The 20,595-nt window shown below is 42.4% G+C and overlaps 1 protein-coding gene across 4 annotated transcripts in view; it reads right to left on the reverse strand.

The window, feature by feature from the left end:
- Nucleotides 1–212: 212 nt before the first annotated feature.
- plxna1b (plexin A1b) overlaps nucleotides 213–20,595 on the reverse strand; it is a 197,189-nt gene continuing 176,806 nt past the window's right edge. The window contains exons 21-32 of one of the 4 annotated variants that reach the window (XM_078248071.1): nucleotides 18,500–18,642; nucleotides 17,129–17,385; nucleotides 13,918–13,984; nucleotides 10,579–10,725; nucleotides 9,740–9,899; nucleotides 9,166–9,269; nucleotides 8,875–8,971; nucleotides 6,357–6,547; nucleotides 3,998–4,167; nucleotides 3,433–3,645; nucleotides 3,187–3,337; nucleotides 213–2,629 (exon numbers count right to left, since the gene is read on the reverse strand). In XM_078248071.1, coding sequence (XP_078104197.1) covers nucleotides 2,534–2,629; nucleotides 3,187–3,337; nucleotides 3,433–3,645; nucleotides 3,998–4,167; nucleotides 6,357–6,547; nucleotides 8,875–8,971; nucleotides 9,166–9,269; nucleotides 9,740–9,899; nucleotides 10,579–10,725; nucleotides 13,918–13,984; nucleotides 17,129–17,385; nucleotides 18,500–18,642 — 1,796 coding nt within the window. In that variant the 3' untranslated portion in view covers nucleotides 213–2,533. Of the gene's footprint in view, nucleotides 2,630–3,186; nucleotides 3,338–3,432; nucleotides 3,646–3,997; nucleotides 4,168–6,356; nucleotides 6,548–8,862; nucleotides 8,972–9,165; nucleotides 9,270–9,739; nucleotides 9,900–10,578; nucleotides 10,726–13,917; nucleotides 13,985–17,128; nucleotides 17,386–18,493; nucleotides 18,643–20,595 lie in introns of all 4 variants that reach the window. The other 3 variants (XM_078248069.1, XM_078248070.1, XM_078248068.1) reach the window with 3 other exon arrangements.

The raw sequence follows: 20,595 nt of genomic DNA on the forward strand, positions 1-20,595 counted from the left end.
TTTACATGTTGAAAATAAAAAGACAAAAAACACAAACCTACCTGATAACAAAAAATGGCAGCTTTTGTTCATCATGAAAAAGTATACAATTTACAAATGAAAACACCAACAAAAACGATATACAGACCACAGTTTGGTTTTTCGGCAAGCAGAAAAAAAGAAAATCAGAAAACATTGTTTCTCACAACAGAGTCAAAAATCCTGACTTCAAGACTTCAAAAAAAGAGAAATAAAGAAATCCTCTTAAGAGAGCAATCTTCATAATAATAATAAAAAAAAGCTTAAGCCACACATGGCAATAGGCTAGTTTTGAAACAAGAGCTGCAGGCTAAGGGGAGGATTACTCAGCCTTGTGTAGCTAATGAACAGAGGTGTCTCACCTCTGTATATTTCTATACCCCCCCAACCTGCCCATGGATAAAAAGCTAAAACCCCTCTCTCAAATACATAGGTTAGAGGTGGAGAGAAACACTCACACAGTATATATTTTCTGTGTCCCTCTATTAGGGTATTAACATTGAGAAAATGGAAAAAAGGGGCTTTAGGCTGAAAACAGCTTTCCCCACTTTGTTTCACCACTGAGGGGCTCAGCTAAGCACTACCTGACCTCATTGTCTCTCCTGTAAAGACATAAACGGCGTCTGAGAGCAACAAGACATAGGCTTTGCTCTAATAGGACTGTAAAATAAATGACCCGTCGAGGTGTGGATAACACAAGCTGTGGAATCCTTAAGGTGTGTTCAGACCAAATGCAAAGCAAACTTTCGTCTTGCGTTACTCGCGCAAATACGGCCGCTGGAGTGTTATTTGGAGTGCTAACTAACTGGGGAAGGCGGCTAATGCTAACGTTAGTGCTAATTTGGTAAGTACAACTGATAGCTAGAATCAAGTAACAAATACATATCTCAGATGTTATCATGTAATCCGATGGCTTCTCTCACTTTTCCCCAAGTTATCTCCTTTTTTGTTCCATCTCTGTACAGTACTGACGTTGAGTCGTAGAGCTCCATATGCCTGGAGACGGCGGCAATACGTTTGCCCTCCATTTCTGATTCTCTGTGACGTCAGGAAAATCTCAACGCTGACACAGCAATACGCAAATGTTCAAACACTTTGACACGCGCAGACGCATATTTGCGTCACTTGGCATGAATAATCGATTGCCTGGACTTTATAAGTAATCGCACTGTGCAAAAAATGTACTTCATGTTTGGTGTGAACACACCTTAACGGTTAGATATGGTGGCTTTGTGGTATCGGGGCAAACGGAAATATTTCAGGTAGTGCAATGTAGCTACTTCATTGTTCAGTTACTATAACATGATCCACCTAACTGTCACTTCTTGACCCTTGGAGAACAGAACCAGCTGTGGCGTGGGATACTTGGCCATGATAAAGCAAATATCCTGTGAGTATATATTTGGTTTTCTGAAACCAAAAGATTGCACTGATTGAATTAGAAACAACAGCAACTTCATGTTATCACCATGACACCATGAACTGTACTAACTTGAGAAGACAGAAAACTGCGTCCACTCACTTCCTGTCATTTTCAACAAGGATCTTATGATGGGTCATTACTCAAACAATTCATTTCAGTCACTAGGCATGTTCATATTTAAAATCATACGGTAGCACATTCCATCTAACAAAATGTCTTTGCACTAAACAACATTCAAAGAAAACATGGCACAGTACGACTTTTTTGTTTCTTTTTCAATGTTTTTTTTTGTCTACGTTGTTTTTTCTTTTGTACTTGAAATATCAAATCATGTTTTATTGTTGTTATTTTTTGTGTGTTTGTTGGTTTAAATGAAAAACAACCAACATGTTTTCTCCCTAATGTTTCTTTAAAAACGTAGCTGTATTTATATATAATATCTATATCGTCTTTCCTAACGTTTCTGTAAATTGTGCAAATTCAGCAGTAATACAAGTGGCGAGAGATCAGAGAGTGGGCAGTTGATTACATCTATACAAAAACAAAACAAAATCTAACATCCTTTAAAACTGTGACACCCGTTGGAGTCACATGACCTACAGAGCCTCTCTTCATTGGCTCATCACAGATTCGTCCATCCTGTGAATGATGCCATATATTGAGTTCCTTTCCAGGCTTCTATTGTTTCTTTCCTGGCCATCGCTTCATCACGACAAAACTCTTGAAATCAAAGTCAAGCAAACAACAAACACCAACATCCACAATAATCAAATGCTCAAATGTCATTGACATGGTTCTCCATGTATGCATGTGTGAAAATGTCTGGTGTCCCAGTCTCTCACACAGAGCCCACACACTGTATGGGGCTGCAGACAAACACACACATACACATGTAAGCGTACACAGGCCCGCCCATCTCTGCCGAACCCCCCCCATTTTGCAGTATACTGCTATAGTCCTTTTGCAGTTTGTCTGTCGTACTGTTGGGGGTTGGAGTTTTGTTTGTTGTCTGGGTGAGAGGAGCGAGGGAGAGAGACAGATGGAGAGGAGGAGGAGTGAAGAGAAGGAGGAAATGGAGGCGCTGGATGGTCCTCAGCTGCTCAGGGCCATTGTGTCGATGACCTGCTCCAGCTTGCTCCTCAGTCTCTGTCTCCTCGCCTGCTCGTCCCGCTCCAACGCTGACAAGATCTGAGGATAGATAGGGGAGGCGGTCAGTCCATGTCACAGTGTCATACTATTGCTTCTAAAACATGGATTCATTCTATCCAAACAGGGCTGTCAGAAGACACCAACATGCCACCTGGCTGGTATTCAAATAATGGCCAGCATGGACAAATAAAGGCTTGGTAAAAAAAAAAACATTGAGTTTGGAATTACCTACAAAAACAGGCTCTCACATGGTCAATTCAGCATAATGTAACTTTCCTCAGCACTAATTCCATCAGTCCAACAACAATCAAGCCACTCCACTGCTCTGAATTTCTATTTTTAACAGAACTTTTCCATTTTCTGTTACTTTTCGAACAGAACATTTTTGCGTTGTTTTCTCCCGACCGATATCAAAGTTGCCATCAATGAAACTCAACACTTCCTATAGAATTTTCACATTAGAATCCTACAAAAAACGGATAGGTTAGAAGACTATTCATGTGAAAAATCAGCTCAGACTTTTTTACACTAAGCACGGCTTTTCTTAACATGTTTGAAAATATCTTGAGTGTCCTCAGAGATGGCTGACATCTTACCTCATCCTTGTACTTGACAATGTAGGAGTAGATCTCGTTTAGGGCCGACATGCTGTTGAACTGGTTGGCGTGCAGGCGTGACTGCTCCGCCAGGTAGGCACTCATGTCCTGGTCACTGATGGCTGGCATCCTGGAGATGTCAGAGTAGTACCTGGAGAAAAAAAAAAAAAAAAAACAGTTTAGATCTTAACAGAATTTTATTTAAAACCGCTTTAAGGCAAAACAATTTAACATATGTTTGCGTACCTCTCTACCCAGTTCTTATAGTTGGGGATGTCTTTAGCGTAGAGCAGCTTGTTTGAAGGCGAGTCCTTCCCTAGTTTATGCTCCGATGTTGAACAGGAGTCCATGAAGGTCTGAGCCACCACGGACAAGCAGGCATCTGTAATGCTGTTCTTATGGATGTCAAAGACAAACTGGGGGTTCTTGATCACATTCACCCAGAACCGCAGAGGAAGACTAGAAGAGAGAGAATAGAAGGGTTGAGGTGGAAGAAGATAGAGGAAGAGTTGCACGATTAGAAGGACTATTAAGATGCAAAGTCCAAAATTGCACACTGCAATGAATAAAGTTGCATGCACACTGTGGCTGAACAAAGGAAGAGTCTGAGTTATAAAATACTTGAGGCAAAGAGAAATAGGAACACTACATTCTGCCGCACCACCACTCTAAAGTGTTGCATACAGTATTTGCTGGCTTACAGTAAAAAAAATATTTTGTACTACAGCAAGTTTTTCACAACACTAATCGAGACACAAACCAGCTACCAAACACTCCCAATGATGCCCTTTCACTGCACACACAAACTCACCAGTTGCTCTTCCAAGTGTGCCGTACATCAGAGTCTGATATGGAGTGTTTGTCTGCCTGCTCGTCTAAGAAGTCAAACATGTACTTGATGGCGAGAGGCAGGGCGCTTCCTCGGTGCGCTGTGCTGAAGATGGTCTCGAACAGGTCATCCACAAACTTCTGGAGCGTACCCTGAGCAGGAGAACCAACACTAACTTAGTTAGTTTCTTGTGTGTGTTTACAGAAGATGTATTAATGTAATGTCTCTTTTATGTTCCTATTGTAATACATACTGAACCATCTTAAAACAAACTAGTCCACATTCTGTGTATTTTAAAAGTTGTAGAAATGTAAACACCAGTAATGGCATATGTGAGCCTATCAGAGTACACAAACTTTTACAGAGAAGGACAGAATATGCCCTATGTACATTTACATGTACAGAAAGGTAATGTTACAGAACACAGTTGAACACAGTTAGAACACCACTAAACAACGGCCTCTGCTTGCATATTCCTCTCTGATTGTGATGGTTTGGCTGGTGCTGATGGCTGTCAGTAGCAGGTGTTTGAGTGTGACAGTGCTTCGCTTTTAGTACTCCAACTTTCTGAGAGTTTGTGGTGGTGCAGAGCGCTCAGTGTTCTTTACAGTATTTAGGATGGGGGCCCAATGTGAGTTCAGCCTAAGGCTGTTCTGAAATGTTTTCACCACATCACACAACTCAGGAGGTTCTAAAGGCTTTCAAGTTGAAACGATTTGATATTTCCCACAAGCATTTAGTGCGTTTTTTTTCCATCTTCAATCACCCAGGCCACTTTTTACAAAACCTTATTTAAACCAGCTGGAAGTTGGATCTGCATATTCACACGTTAACAAATCAGCTTCCTAAACAGACAAAGCTGTGGGTGCTGTAATAAATAAGAATAAACTGCAGCGCTCCAAGTTCCCCCCATTGTCTTTCCCCCCTGGCTTGCATGTTAATCATTTCGCAATCAAGCCAGCATTGATGCAGCTAACCTTGCACTTTCCTACCTGGAGCTTGAACAATGGAAATCTAGAGCTAATGACTGAAGAATCAGGGGATAGGAGAGGAAGTACCAGGGTGAGCTTTATCACCAAGATATTTAGTACTTGCAAATGAGAGGCTGGCACAATTAGTAGACTCTGTAGGCAGTTGCTGTGTTACTATTTGTTAATGTATATGATTGTGTGCATGAGTTACCACTGACGAGTATGCAAGCAGATTTGGGACAAAACAGCTGGAGTCCATGTGTATTCTGTGTATAAGGTATGGCAGAATTAACGTAAAGGAAGAGCTGTCAATTTACTATGGACTCAAACGCATTCAAGACACCTCTCCTGTTGCTGCATTTTTCATAGTTTTTGTTCAGTTTTGTATGCTTTCTTGAGTTGGGGCTGAAGTATAGTTTAAGTTAATAAGGCAAAAATCAAACAACAAAAAGTTTCTGTGCAAATTTTAGATTATGAAGGATTAAAAAACACATAGGCCTATTAATTCTAATTGATTTTTCATGCCATGTTAATCTCCTTCTTAATAATTGAATTAAGATATTAATGTAGGCACATATGATATACGTACAACTAAATCCTGCTTTGTAGGACATTTTTGCATTAGACCATACACGAGAATAACCTAACCAACCCTCCAGTTGCAAAACATTCACAAACCTCTCTCAACTGCTCTTGAAACAGCTCTGGTAAAGACGCCAACATTGTAACAGCTTTTAACAGTCCCAGAATGTAAAATAGTCCCAGGGATGCAAATGTTATTTCACAAAAAATTCAAACAGTGACAGGAACTTAATCTCACTCCGCTAAATGGTGGTTAACAACATACTCAGGGACGTTTCTCCGGGACATCAACACAAACAGCTTGACTCCAAATAACCTTTCAGATCATCATCGGAAGACACACGTTGCATAAAAACCTGCACACAGGTTCCACAGTGTAGTCTGGAGGACATGGAGGAATTTGGTGTATAATGATCTCAGAATAAAGGCCTGGGCCTGAAAGCCCCGAGGCCACCAACAGAGGGCCCAGTAACACCAACCAAACAGCTTAATAATCAAAGGTCAACCTCCTAATTAAGACACAAACACTAATTCCTGTGCATATATCTGTATTTTTGCAAAAGGTTAGGAAAAATGTTAATGAGCTTTGAGACCACCGCTAAACAAAGGTCAGGGGTAGAGGCTGCTAGTGGAAGTGGGCTACATGACAGGGATGTGCTGGAGTGGGATTTTTGGATTAAAGTGTGTACGTGTGTGTGTGTGTGTGTGTGTGTGTGTGTGTGTGTGTGTGTGTGTGTGTGTGTGTGTGTGTGTGTGTGTGTGTGTGTAAATATACAGCTTCTTGGTACCTTGGTGGCCAGCAGTCTGGTCAGATAGATCTCAGAAACCATCTTGCTCCCTCGGTCCCCTTCCCTCTGGTCTGAGTGGTCATGGTTCTTGACTAGGTGCCACAGTTTGGTGCCGCTCTCGAGGTCGGGGGTGATCATGGGTGTTCTGGAGCGCAAGCTGTCCGGACTGCTGGCTGTCCTCAGCATGCTCTCTGAAAGGAGGTGGAAGGACATGTAGGAGAGTTGAGTGAATGGGACAAAAATAACATTCTGAAAGAACAGACACAAATGTGGAGTTCAACGTGTGTTTTGTAATATTAGTTTGGATTTTTGTATTTATTTAAAGGGTAACTAAGATTTTTTTCAACCTGGATGCTATTTTCCTATGTTTTTGTGTCTAAGTGACTGATGGGAACAACAATCTTTGACATTGGTCCAGTATTCAGCAAGATCGAGAGTTGTGATGGTTGGAAAAGTGGAAAGACGACCCAAAACGGCTTTTTATAGTTTTATTTTGTTTCTGTCAACTTTGAATGAAGTGTATTTTACGATATTAAAATTACTGTTTATTTACATGGACTCTGGTGGGTTTAGCGAACACAATTTTGTGGATGTTTAAAAAAAGGATCTTACTCTTTAACAGAAAGGTTGACCTCCTTAGAAATCCTTTCCATAATGTTGTCAGACACTCCGAATATTGATCTGAGCCTGTCAGTGGCAAAACAAGCACTTTTGTGAAGGTAAATACAAGCTGGACAATTGTCCTACATTGTAGCTTGTTTCGCTGCTGCCGACTGCAGCGATCTTGGTTAATACTGGACCGGTTTCAAAGATTGTTGTTCCCATCAGTCACTTAGACACAAAAACATAGAAAAATAGGGTCCATAACAACAAAATGCAATCTCATCTAACCTACAGAAATCTCAGTTAGACTAAGAGTTGGTGTTTTGCATAATGCTTATTGTGAGTTTCAACAAGGGGCCTCTGGTTGAGAAGGCAAGGTGTTATTAGATAAATATAACATGATTACATACATCAAGCAACCCATAGCTTGGTGCCAGTCTGTAGTTTATAAAACTATAATTAATTTAGTCTTAATCACCATTTCAAGGGGAAGTGCCTATACGTTAAGCTACATACAGTAGGTATAAAAAACATGAATAAGAAATCTGAGGCAGCTACAGAGAGCAAAATCTCTGTGTAAAATTAAAAGCATTTCTGAAAGGTGACAGCTCCTTCTACTTGCATGTCACTCTTTCATCCAAGAATATATTTGTCTGCCACTCTCTCTCCTGCTCCCTCCCTCCCTTTGTTGGACAGTGATCCCCTATTTTGTGACACTGAGCATTACACTTTCAGTTTGATTGCTTGTCATTTCCGTGACAACACAGGAAAGGATTGAGAGGTTCAAAATGTCGGAGGGGAATATGATCCAGGGAAGTACAGAGTAAAGGTGATAGGGTGATAGTGAGTATTTATGTGTATGTCACGGTGGCAGAGCTCAGGAACAGAGTTACTGTACACCAAGGATTTAGAAAATAGAAAAGAGAGGTGGAAAAGGTGATACTTCACACCTATCATTAATATATGCCTTATGGTATCTGGATTGTGTCTATTTGGCTATCTCCATCAGACATATTCCAGAATTATTATTTTTTTTGTTCTTTCCCTAAATGAACACCATTAATTGCTTTCATTTAAAATATTTCTTGGCAGTTTGTCTATCCTGACAATCCATGTGTGACGACTGCATTGGACTGTCACTCACACACTCTTCTCTGCTGTGAGCAACCATGACCTCAGCTGTATATACAGTATGGTCTCAAATGTACTTGGCCTGGCATTGGAAGAGGCATTGCATAAATCACATGTTGGAGTTTAAAGGATCACCCAACATGCAACAGGCTCCTGCACTTCACACATACATTTTTCTCAGTGGCAGAGCCAATCATTTATCTGTGGTTCCATTACAGTTTGACCCTGCTGTCATACTGGGCTTAACAGTGCGGGGTGCCACGTTAATCTCCTGCTATAAAGCATGGGGAAAGTATATTATTTTCTTAGCAACTTCAAATCCATTCATCTCAATTACTTATACTACTTAATTACATATTGGTTTCACATATTTTTGTATTAAACTATATCATCACCAAAAAGGCATGCAAGGCATAAAGGGGATCAGAGAGAAGAGCTTGTCAGTAAAGGAGGTGGACAGTCAGCAAGCAACAAGGCACTGACAAAGTGTGCTGCTAACAGCTGTTATACGTGCTATCCTCTTTGGGATGCATGATGAGAATTGACAGGGAATTCCTCTTAATGCAAAACAATGCATTTTGCTTAAATTGAGTGCACACATAGATACTACACTTGTACACACACACACACACACACACACACAGACAAACACACACACACACACACACACACACACACACACACACACACACACACACACACACACACACACACACACACACACACACACACACACACACACACACACACACACACACACACACACACACACCTTCTCTCGTACCATATCTGCTGAGGGACTTGGTGAATGTGGAGGAGTTGGAGATGTTGTAGGCTGAGTTCTGTTTAGGCACCAGGGCAATCACTGAGCCATCTGTCACCTGAAACAGGATTGTCAAGATCAGTTAGCAGTGCACAACATGTCCAACAGCAAGATCATAGTCCAACCACACAAACGGTGACTGTGCTCAAACTGAATTTATTTTCAAAATTGCTACTTTACTTGAACACTTAACGTGTGAGCAGTATTTTTTTTTAAATGATGTATCATGGGATTTATGTTGTGCTCAAGTACCTGGTAGTGAGCCAGGGTGTTGAGTCTCTTCCAGTCGTTGTCTATCTTGGTGGTGACATCCTCGTCCTGAAGGATGATGCGAGCCATCCTACCCTGCCGCCATTCTGTCACACACACACACACACACACACACACACACACACACACACACACACACACACACACAAAGGAGATACAGGTAAGGTTGTGTATGTTTGTTTAATATAATAATATAAAGAGAGAAACATGGATGGACAGGACATGGATTGCATAGATACACTAATTAAAGTTACTGTGACTAAGGATGCAGAGAGAAAAGTTCATTGACTGACTAAATTAAAATGACTAAATTAAAATGGGTACAATACATATAATTTTAGTGACTTTTGGCTCCTCACTTTAATGTATTTTTGTACAAAAATCACTTCTCTCTAAAGCCCCCACCTGCTGCTTCAGAGAGCCCTTGAAACAATTCCCTTTTTACCCCCTGTAGTAGTGCATCTGTGCTCGGAGTGTGTGTGTGTGTGTGTGTGTGTGTGTGTGTGTGTGTGTGTGTGTGTGTGTGTGTGTGTGCAGCAGTTATCCCTCTCCTTACCCAGGTCCATATCGGAGGCCTTTGGTCTCTGGGAATAGGGTGTGCCCTTGTACACAGCGTCCAGCAGCTTCTCCTTCACCTGCGTCACTGTGTCACAGTTCAGGCTCTTCACCGTCACCTCCGGAGCGTTCTCATTCTCTGGGTTCACACAGTGCAGCGTCTACAGAGAGGCGGAGGTCAGAGGTCAGAGGGCACAGGTCACATTTAGACCAGGAAGTCAGCACAGACTGGGAGCATTAACTACGGCTATGTGGAAGCATGACTCTGCGACGATTCTTTACCTGTAAAAGCTAACACTTCACTCAGCAGTTTAGAATCAATATTCAGCTGCGGAACAGTGCACATGCAGCCCTTTATTACTATTGCAAGTGTGTTATATCAAAATTAGAGGTCCTATTTGTTTTTACATCAAAAAGCTATACAAAAGCAAAAGGATATTTTGTGGAGTTGTAGATTACCAATGTTGCCAACAACTGCAAAATGGTCCCTGATTTAGCAAGTACTGTAAGGTTTTATTTATTTTTTTAGAATTTGTTTTGGCATTTTAAGGCTTTTATTGTTGATAGGACAGCTTAGACTTGTAAGGGTAGAGAGAAGGGAGATAACATGCAGCAAAAGGTCGCAGGTCGGAACTATCCAGCAGCCGCTGCGGCAAGGACTGAGCCTCTGCATATGGGCGTGTGCTCTACCAGGTGAGCTACCCAGGTGCCCCTTTAAGGTTTTTCAAGAATACTGGACACATTAAATCCACGTCAATGTCCTGTATGAGCTGTATGTGTGCATCTGTTTCATCCTCTGACACCATGTGTCTTTCAACTGTTTTGGTTATGTGTACTGACCAAAGTCTTGTAGTCAATCTGCTGCCTGATGAGTTTGTCCTCGCTGAGGGAGTAGCGGGCCTCTCCTGTGATCGAGTCTATTGGGCCCTTTTCCATTTGCTGCTTCATGGCGCAGTACAGCATAAAGAGAGGCTCACCAGCACACTCCTAGAAACAGGGAAAGAAAGTGGTAGAAAGAAGTAGGAAGAGGGAGACAGAGAGAAGTATAACGCGAGAAGGGGATAGATGAAAAAAAAAAAGTAAAAGGAGAGAAAGACAGATTGTTAAAATGCGAACTACGAATGCAACTGTGCAAAACCTTTACCTACAAAAAAGTACACAACAGCAAAAAGTGCAAAGCTTTGCTGAGCAACTCTCCAATTATATTTCTAATCTTCTTTAAGCCAACCACAGCCAGAGCAGTAAAGGACGAGGCCATGGCCTGTGTTGGCTAACAGAGCGCTGAAAAGACAGAGAACAACACACACACCATTTTTCTCTCTCTCTCACACTCCAGCTTCTCCCCAGTGTCTCTTCTTTGGGAAAAACACCCTTTGTAAATCTCTGTTTGTGTGTGTGTGTGTGTGTGTGTGTGTGTGCGTGTGTGTGAGTAAGTGAGTGAGCAAGAAGGAGAGGAATCAGAGTGAGTGTGAATGAGTGGCAATTGATGGAGGAGTTAATAGAAGGTTAACGACTGAGGGGTGAAAAACGCTTGGAGAAGCACTTTGGTGTGTAAGACGTGTCAACCAGGCAACGAGCTCTGGGATGTTGGGCCCCTGTCTCTCTTTCACTCACTCTCTCGCTCTCTTTTTTGCCCACTAGTTATGCTGGCCTGCCAACTAAGCACCGCCTGCTTGTACAAGTTCATCTGTAAAGGATTACTCCAGTTATTACGACTTGGGTCTTATTTTTTGTACTTTGTACTAATAGCACTGCACTCACTGAGGAATGCAGCAACATCGCTACAGAGCGAGAAACAGGAGCAGTCAGACAGGTTTTTAATCCCCAGGTTAGAATCTTTATTTAAATGACAAATAGGCAAACAATAGAAGGATCACCCAAACTGTCCGTTGTAAACATCACATTTTATAGACCCAAATCTGGTTCCACTTTGACCTGCCTTACTAACTGTGGTTATGAGCCCCCAAGTTTCCTGCGCAATGAGGCATTATCAACTGGCATTTTGGTTAAGCTCACTTTTGGTTTCACCTTCAACTAAGTAGTTTAATCAGTGGTTCCCAACCTAAAGGGTTGCCAGATAAATCTGAGGGCCTGTGAGATAATTAATAAGATTGGGAAAAATAGTAGAAAAACTGATTTCTGCTAAGCAAATTATTTTGAATTTGACTAAAAAACACAAAAGAAAAAAACACAAAGTCTACTTGCTAGCTATTTTGGGAGCTTTCAATATCATCTTATGGTCTTCCTCAGTGGAAACTATAGATATTTTTTTTCTCTCACTTTTCTCTAATCCCTGCTTTTTTATTGTAAAATACTGAATAATTTCACATCTTCAGGCATCTATTAGAATGGAAAAAGAACGTCACTTTTTGGTTAAACTGCTCGCAACTCAAAGAGATGTAACATGTAACCTGTGACGAGGGGTGACAAAAAGATATTTCTTAATTTTAAAGGGCCATGAGTCAAAAAGGTTGAACATATCTGTGTTGTTTTGTTTACAACAACTCGTTGGAGCGATTTTGTTGTGTTCTCGGTTACTTTGGAGAGTACAACGTAATGGATATAATAGCCAAGTTGTAATATACTGGAATGACCATTTAAAGGCTTTTCCAAATGTTCTCATAATCTTACCCAAATTATTGCTGTTTAACCAATGATTCACATTTTCTAACTGTCCATCAAAGCTTTAAAATGCCACTTTGTGCCTTGAGACAGAGGAAGTGTTTTGGAAGCCCTGCCCTCCGCCCTTCAGCTGGGTATGTTCATGCACACGTCAGTCATCTTGGTGAGCCGTCAGATAGACTCTGGTGGATAATCTAGCACTGCCTGCTTCCTATGGAGAACACACAACACTCTGGCCGATGTCCTCTCTATCTAATAAGTGCTGCATATTAGCCCTTTAATAGGATAAAAGCATCTTTTTTAATCTTACTCCTGTTCCCTTTTGTAGGTAAAAGCCTAATCTATTTCCTCCGCTACTTGACATTTACCATCTCTATTCACACCTGGCTGAATCTTGAAATTGTTCCAGGCGTTTCTCTTATGTGACCCCTCAAAAGTGGCGCTGAATTGCAGAGGTTACAGCTGCGTCTTTGCTTCAGTACTACATTTTTTCCAGTCCCTCCATTTCCCCCTCTCACTTTCCCTTGCACTCTTTGTTCGTGTTTTTCATTATAAAACCTTTTTCACATCCCCAATACTTCCTCTCACCCATTCATAACCATTTCTGACCGTTTTCACTCTGCATCCTTCCACCTTTTCTTGTCCTCTCCCTGTTGTTTTTGTCTAGTCTAAAGTTCATAAAAACAGCTGTTAGAAAAGATCCCTAACAGCTTCCCTCGTAACCCACTCCCCTGTCTGTGAACCCAACTCTGGCTGTCAAGTCCTGAATCAAAACACACACACACACACACACACACACACACACACACACACACACACACACACACACACACACACACACACACACACACACACACACACACACACACACACACACACACACACGCGCTAACTGGGACCCCTGCAGGCTTGGCTGGTCTGCTGTCCACCAGAATGCCTGTCCTGGCGGGGGTTTAAGGCCCCACTGCTAACTGATTAGCTGCAGCAATGTTTGAATGTAGAGAATGTGTGTGTGGAATCAAGAATTGAGCACAGTTTAAGCCTCAATAAGTCTCTCTGGTTCCATATCAGAGGGAGAGGAATTCAAAAAGAGAAAGAAAACATATACACAGAAAGACAGAGAAATGAGAGTATGCATTTGTGTAAGATCTCTGCCTTCCTCTTTTGCTAAGCCCCAAAGCACGCACGCACGGACACACACACGCACACACACACACACTCTCTCTTTCCTCGCTGTAAAATAATCCAGTGAGGGACACAAAGAGAGGACAGGTTATTGTAACAGGCAATGGTGATCACATCAACATGACCAGCTGTGTCTGAACAGTGCTTCAGACCGCAGTTTCCTAAATTATGAGAGAGGAGAATTAACCACATGAAAGGCAGAGGTAAGGGACAGGTAGCCTGCTGCCTCTGCCTTATCTAATGCTGCAGCTGTGAATGTGGAAGTGTGTGTGTGTGTGTGTGTGTGTGTGTGTGTTAGTGTGGCATTTTTCTATTCTCAAACAGCATCTGTGTGTATCTGTGTGTGTATGTCTGTGTGACAGACAATTTTACCTTGAGGAACTTGTAAAGCAGGAACGTGAACCAGTTGGTGAGCATCTTCTCGGCGACTGACTCCGTCCTGGCAGAGAGATGAAAGGAAGGGGAAGAGAAAAGGTGAGGGTGAGAGGGAAATAATAGAAAAAGAAAATTAGAAAGTGACAGTCAAAGAATGGAAATGAAGAGTAAGAAGGGGAAAGAAAACAAAAATGAGAATTTTTAAGCAGCACATAAACCTCTGCACAAGCCACTGGGAGGTTTTGGAGTGTTCCCAAACTGCTCGTCCCTGTTTTAACAAGCACACCCAAACAAGCCCTCCTCCCCCCCAGCTACAATCTCTGGGCATAAACCAACACTTTCATCATAGGTGGAAAAGGCATTTAAGACACGCTCACACATCAAAGAGAACACGTTGCTTCATCAGTCGTCGTGTGGTTAGCCTTCAAACAACCGAGCCCTTTTCCTTGCTCTCCTTCACCCCCCCCGCCATCACATTCAAACAAATTAACTTGGCAAAATAACCCCCTCCATTTCTTTTATTGTTCCTCACATTTCCCCCAACTCCAAGCAAACCCACTCGTCTTCATTAAAAATATACAGCAATTAGTATAATTCCCTAACTTCTCTCGTTAATCACAAACCTGCCGTGTAATGAGGGGAACCTCTGCACGTGCACGCTCTTGATCAGACACACGTGAACAACTGGTGAATGAAAACAGAGCAATTAAAAGGCATTGTAATTAACGGACTTATCGCATCTAACATGTTAAACAGCTGAAAGGGAGACCGGCACCAAGGGTATGTGGGGGAAAAAAAGAGAGTATTTCTCCCTCTATGTCATCGTCGTCAGATTTACCTCCTCGCTTTCCACCATCCTTCCTTTTCACATTAGGGAGATATAGGGCTGCTTAATTATTCATTCCTTGTTTTCACTTAGGTAACTGGCGGGTGCACAAGAGAGCCTTCTGCTGAGTTACTGGGTTGTCTAACTGGACCATATTTCCACACTTCCTGTTAATATTAGTCTTTTTGTCATTAGCAAGGCACAAGGTGCAAAAAGGTGAAGAAAGGTATATTCTGTTGAGAAATGACAGCATAGGAAGAAAATTTCTTGTCAACTTTGCCCAGAAATTCAGTTTTTTTCCGACAACAATTGAGGAATAGTAAGCGAATAAAGGGAAAAGACAGGAAACTAGGCCAATCTGCTAGTGAAACCAGTGAGGGCCTGAAGCAGGAACGAGACGTGAACTCCTACGCTTCCCCAAGCCTGCCCGTTTGACTGTTGAGTGTTGTTTGATGTATGTGGAGCATTTATTTTTCATGGCTGTCAGCAATATATAGCAGATGAAAGATAAGGCAACAGGGAACGGAGGGATGGAGGACGATGGAAGCGAATACACCTGGACAGAACACGCTTTTGGGCATGTCAGGACATAATAGTGGGCAACTTGTAACACCCTCTCATTCAGGGAAACTACATCACTGCACCCATCGTTACAACATTTATAAACATACTACAGAAGGAGGGGTTGATGCAACTTTCCTGGCCACACACAGTGAGTCCTATAATGTGCAAATCAAACCAAATGCACCCAATGCAAGAGCGTCATTTTACCATAGGGGATGGAAATCAACATGGGAGCACATTAAGTCTTTCTCCTTTGCTTTTTTGTGTACGTCTAGAAATAAATAAAAATTAAAGTCTATCTATTGCAGAAAAAATACCAAACCAGGGTGAACCATGTGCAATAATTGCTGAGCTTATTAACGGCAGCTCCTGAGGCTAGTGTAGTTAGCAGGGACAGCGTATTGTGACCGTTCGCCCCAAGAGGGGATTGGAAAAGGCTTCACACAGGCACACTGGCTGAGAGTCATTTATTTGATTAGATTTTTAATTAAATATCTCTCAGAGATTTTTTTTTTTTTATCATTTAATGTCTAATTCCAATTTATTTGGAGACAGGCCATTTCTCTAATTGTGTCTTGCCTTAAATACATGCATCTTTTCTTGCCCTTATGTCTGCAGTGGCTCCTTTATTCTTCTCTTCCTCCCTCTGCCTATCTACTCTCTCACCATATTGCACCTTCCTACAGCCTTTCTATTCTTCCTTCCTCTACTTTCTCTCCCCCCATGTTTCTCCTTCCATCAATTTGCCTTCAGCCCAAGTCTCCCTCTAGACATGTTGCCCTCTCTTTCTGTCAATCATTTCTCTCCCTCCCCCTGTTCCATCTACCTTTCTCTAGCTGCCTTTTTTCTCTTTCCCCTCACATCTTCCCCCTTTTCTCCTTTACCAACCCATTCTCTCTCTATCCCTCACACCATACCTTGTAAATCTTCCTCTTCCTTTCCTTTACATCCCCTTCACCCCTCATACTTCTCCCCTCTCTAACATTCTCACTGTGCATGTGTGAGAGAGGAGAGAGCAGTGTCTGACTGCGGCTCCATTGGGAGTGTGTGCGTGATCAGGGGTGTAATCCTCTCTGACAGGGACAAGGTTCAGAGATAGAGACAAGGTAACGTCACATAGGCCTCTAAAAGCTACAGTCCCAGTCCCCTGCTCCATAACTTCAGCTGTACGAGAAAAAACAATTTGCTTGACATTCTCACAGAGCATCATCTTCTCTTTTCTATCATTTTCTGATCTCTTCCTATTTTAGCACCACAATGAGTATAACTATCTGCTTGGTTTTGCAAGTGCATTACCATTTGTGTGTTTGTATATTTGTTGTTTTTCCAGTGTGGTATATCTCTTGGAGCATTATTTGTTGGAGGTTTGCGTGTATGTTTGAATAATGTTTATGTTTGGCTGGTATTTATGTATTTTGCTTTAAGATGATGGTGGGTTAACGTGCCGGAATGTTTGGTTTATTGTTAGTTAATGTGTATAATTCCATGAGGGACGGAGATAAAATTAAATATTTATTCAGGAGTGCTCACAAAATAGGGACCAATAGCCAGTGATAAAACTTTTTTTGTTGTTTTTGCTTTTTGAAGGCTAAATAGTCAAGGTGCCCACTTTCAGTAGGGTGCCTCTTCTCAAGGACACCCTAAACCAGTAAGAAGTATGATAAACAACAAGGAACGTAACCTCAAGCTTGAACCCTCAGTGGGGAAACTATCTGTGCGACATGTTTTTGTGCAGAGTCCGAGACACTTTCAAACCCTCTCTCTCTCTCTCTCTCTCTCTCTCTCTCTCTCTCCCTCCCTCCTTCCCTGTTTTCGTACCTTCTGAGTAAGAGCTTTGGGTGGTTCTTGCTCTCCAGGTTTTTGTCGATGAGGTCAGACAGGAGCTGTTTGAGGACGCCCGTGGCGTATTCCATCTCCCCCTGCAGCGCCGTCATGATGAGGGAGGCCACGTTGCCCCGGTCTCGCATGGAGAAGGACCGCTGCGCCTCCAAGGTGCGGATGAAGGTCAGCAGGAAGTGCTTTTTGGTCAGCATCTGGCCGAACAATGTCAGGGCCTTCTCTGTGTTAGCAGGGACCTGGAGAGGAGGGCACAGAGGTGATGATGGAGAGGAGTGTGAGGAGAGGAGGAGAGGGATGGTGGACAGAGGAAAAGTAGCCATCGGTTGGACATGGGGTAGAGAAAAAAAAAAAATGAGGGAAGGGAATGAAGATAGTTTAAAGGAAGCAGAAGAAAAAAAGGAGGGAAAAGAGTGTAAGAGAGGGTTGGAAAGTTAGAAGTTGGGAAGATAGAAGAAGAGAGGGCAGGAGTGCAGGAAGGAAGGTAGAGTAAGAGAAACGGTAAAAGAAAAGGGAAAAGGGCAGAATATTAGAGGTAGAGCGATTTAGAAAAGAGTGAGGTAGGGGTGGATAAAGAGGTTGAGATCAGGATGAAGAGGAGAATGTGTGTTATAGTTGGAAATGGATTCATGAGTATGAGTGAGAATGAGGAATATTAGATGCAGGGTACACTGGCAAAAGAGCAACATGTGCACACACGCAGACACACTCACACTATTCCTATCAACATATGGTGGAAATCAGCTTACAGATGCAACCTTAAAACAAGGCTTTCAGGGTTTGCACTCAATTTACTACGTATTAGTGTGCCAATGCTCTCCCCCATTTTCCCAGTTCACTCCCAATTCTCTCTCCCTCTTTACTGTACCTCCCTCCATCCCCCACTGCCCCTGAGGGAGAAAAACGGAGGTCTGAAGTGAGAATGTAAGCTTCATGCTGTAATAAGAAATTGATCTGCTTGCTAGCGCACTACTGTGGCTTGTGATTGCCTGGGCCATACAAATGAAAATCCAATGTCGTGCTACACCATCCCCTTGGAATACAGTTGATAGCATGAGCAGATACTGGCCGTCTCAAAGCCCCCTCCCTGCATCCGCCACCATACATGCATGTCAGCGGAGCACAAGTGTGCATTTCCATGTGATGCATGTGTGAGAGAAACAGAGAAATGATGGAAGTACGAGTGCATGCCACGTTACAGTGTCCACGCAGCCTGGCGTCATTTGAGTGATAGTGTGTTCCCTCTTGAGAAAAGTGCTTTCTTCAGGAGCCTCGCAGAGCCATACAGCACAACTTTCTTTCATTCATTCAGTGTGTGTGAATGTAAGTGGAGCGCTCTCTACTGACCCGTACCTCCATCTCCTTGAGCACAGGATGGTCCTCAATCCCAGGAAAGAGGACTCTCATGGCATAGGTGCGGTAGTCCAGGAAGGGGATTCCTGCTCCGTCCAGCTCCTGAGTGAGTTCATGGATGTCTGTCTGCAGCTCTGCAAAGGCTGTACCAAAGAACAAATACATGCTTACAAAGATATCATGAAGGTTGTTTTACTGTGAGTTTGAAGTTTTGGTTCAAATGACATTAAAAATAGATATAGACTAAAATCATACAGGAATGAAAAATAATGTTTTTTATATTTGTAGTCTTTAACATTGATTTCTTGATTTTGACAACAACTTATAATCAGTCTTCAGTTTGGCATTTAGCATTCTGTCAGCAGTGGCCCAACAAAAAACTCATTTAAAGACACTTTGAAGACATTCAAAAAGTTGAAATTGACTCTAAAGCCAGTCTTTATCTTGACTTTGACTAGTCATGCCTCAGTCAATCTGATTTCCAGCAAAAGTATGTTTTAGAGTAGAAAAAGGCAACTCAGGTGAAAGTGAGGAAAAGATGGCGGCGTGTGGAGGAGTAGCGGCGAAAAGCAGCATTATGCCATCGCTCTGTGCTGAGAGCAGAGAGAAAGATGGAGGGAAGAAGGAAAGGGAGGAATATAGGAAAGTGTTGTGGTACTCAGTGGCTGGAGGGGAGTTCAGAATGGAATGGCACACACAAACTTGAGCCTGTGAGTACACACACATTACAAGCTGCCACCTCACATGCTTGTACTCCAGCAGAGAGAGAGAGAGAGAGACACACACACACACACACACACACACACACACACACACACTTACCTGTCTTGCCCTACAGCTGAACACATAACCTAGTGCCCAGATGATTAATGTGAGTGCATGTGTCAGTGTTTTTACACATTTTCCATTCCCAGCGAGTGTGTGTTCTGACCCCGTTCTGTATACTCCAGTGGCTTCATAAGTCCCATCTAGAGGGAATAAATTGGATCAAATCCATTCTCTCACTCACATTCTATACAATAGTGCATATATTTTGTACTGCCTTGAATTTATTGTATAAATACAAAGCTCCCTGAGGAGAAAATATACAGCTTTATGGTTCCATTAACTCAACTGTGTGTGTGTGTGTGTGTGTGTGTGCCCTATAGTGTCACCCAAAATATACCAACACATGGGTACACAACCCAAACAAATAATGAACCAAAGCCCAGAATAACAGATGGCTTGTGTCACCCTTTCCCTCTCTTCCTATCTCTCTTTTACTCCCCCTTTCTTTCCTTCAAAGTGACATCTTAGAGGTCACCCCTCTCTCTCCCCTATCATTGCCTCTCCTCTGCTACAACCCTCCATCTTTCCGTTTGTGTGGCTCACTCACGCCATCCATCTCTCTCTGCATCTCTAATCAGTCTCTTTTGCTCTAACCTGCCCCATCTCTTCTCTTAATTTATTTTATTTCACCTATACATTCACTATTTTGCTTGTCTGCTCCATTTCTGTTTGCGGCTCTCTTTGCCAGGACTTTCTTGGAAAAAAGGGGTTCACTCAACCTCCGTACTACTTTCCCCCACATATTCTAATCACTTCCTTTCTTTTCACTGCTGTCCTCTTATTTGACCATCTCCTTTTGCAGCCAAATAATTATCTAGCATTGTCTCCCGCTATCCTCATATCAACTTCATTCTCTCTCAAATTTAAAATTCTTGCTTTAGTCTATCTGCTGCCCCTCTCTCATAATCTTCCAATCCATCCTTTTTCAGTGCTCTCTTCCCCTCCCTTTCTCCTCTTACAAGTTGTCGGCCTTATTTATCTTCCTTGCTCCGTCCCCCTCCTTTCATTCATCCTGTTGTCTTCTTCCAGACAGTGGTGACAGTGGGGGGCAGACAGGGTCAGGGCACCTGGACTCACCACCACACACCCCAGTCAATCATTGTTTGACCTGTGGTGTGAGTTACCCGTACCAATAGCCTCTTTCCGACCAAGTAGTTACAGGAACGTAGTTATAGGAACAGTCCACTTCTAAACAGTTCTACTAACTACTCTACCCCAAAACCGGTTTTTGCCATTTGCATTCACACTGGCCAAGTGGCCATAGGAAC

Source organism: Sander vitreus, chromosome 4, assembly GCF_031162955.1.
Source record: "Sander vitreus isolate 19-12246 chromosome 4, sanVit1, whole genome shotgun sequence".
Taxonomy (NCBI): domain Eukaryota; kingdom Metazoa; phylum Chordata; class Actinopteri; order Perciformes; family Percidae; genus Sander; species Sander vitreus.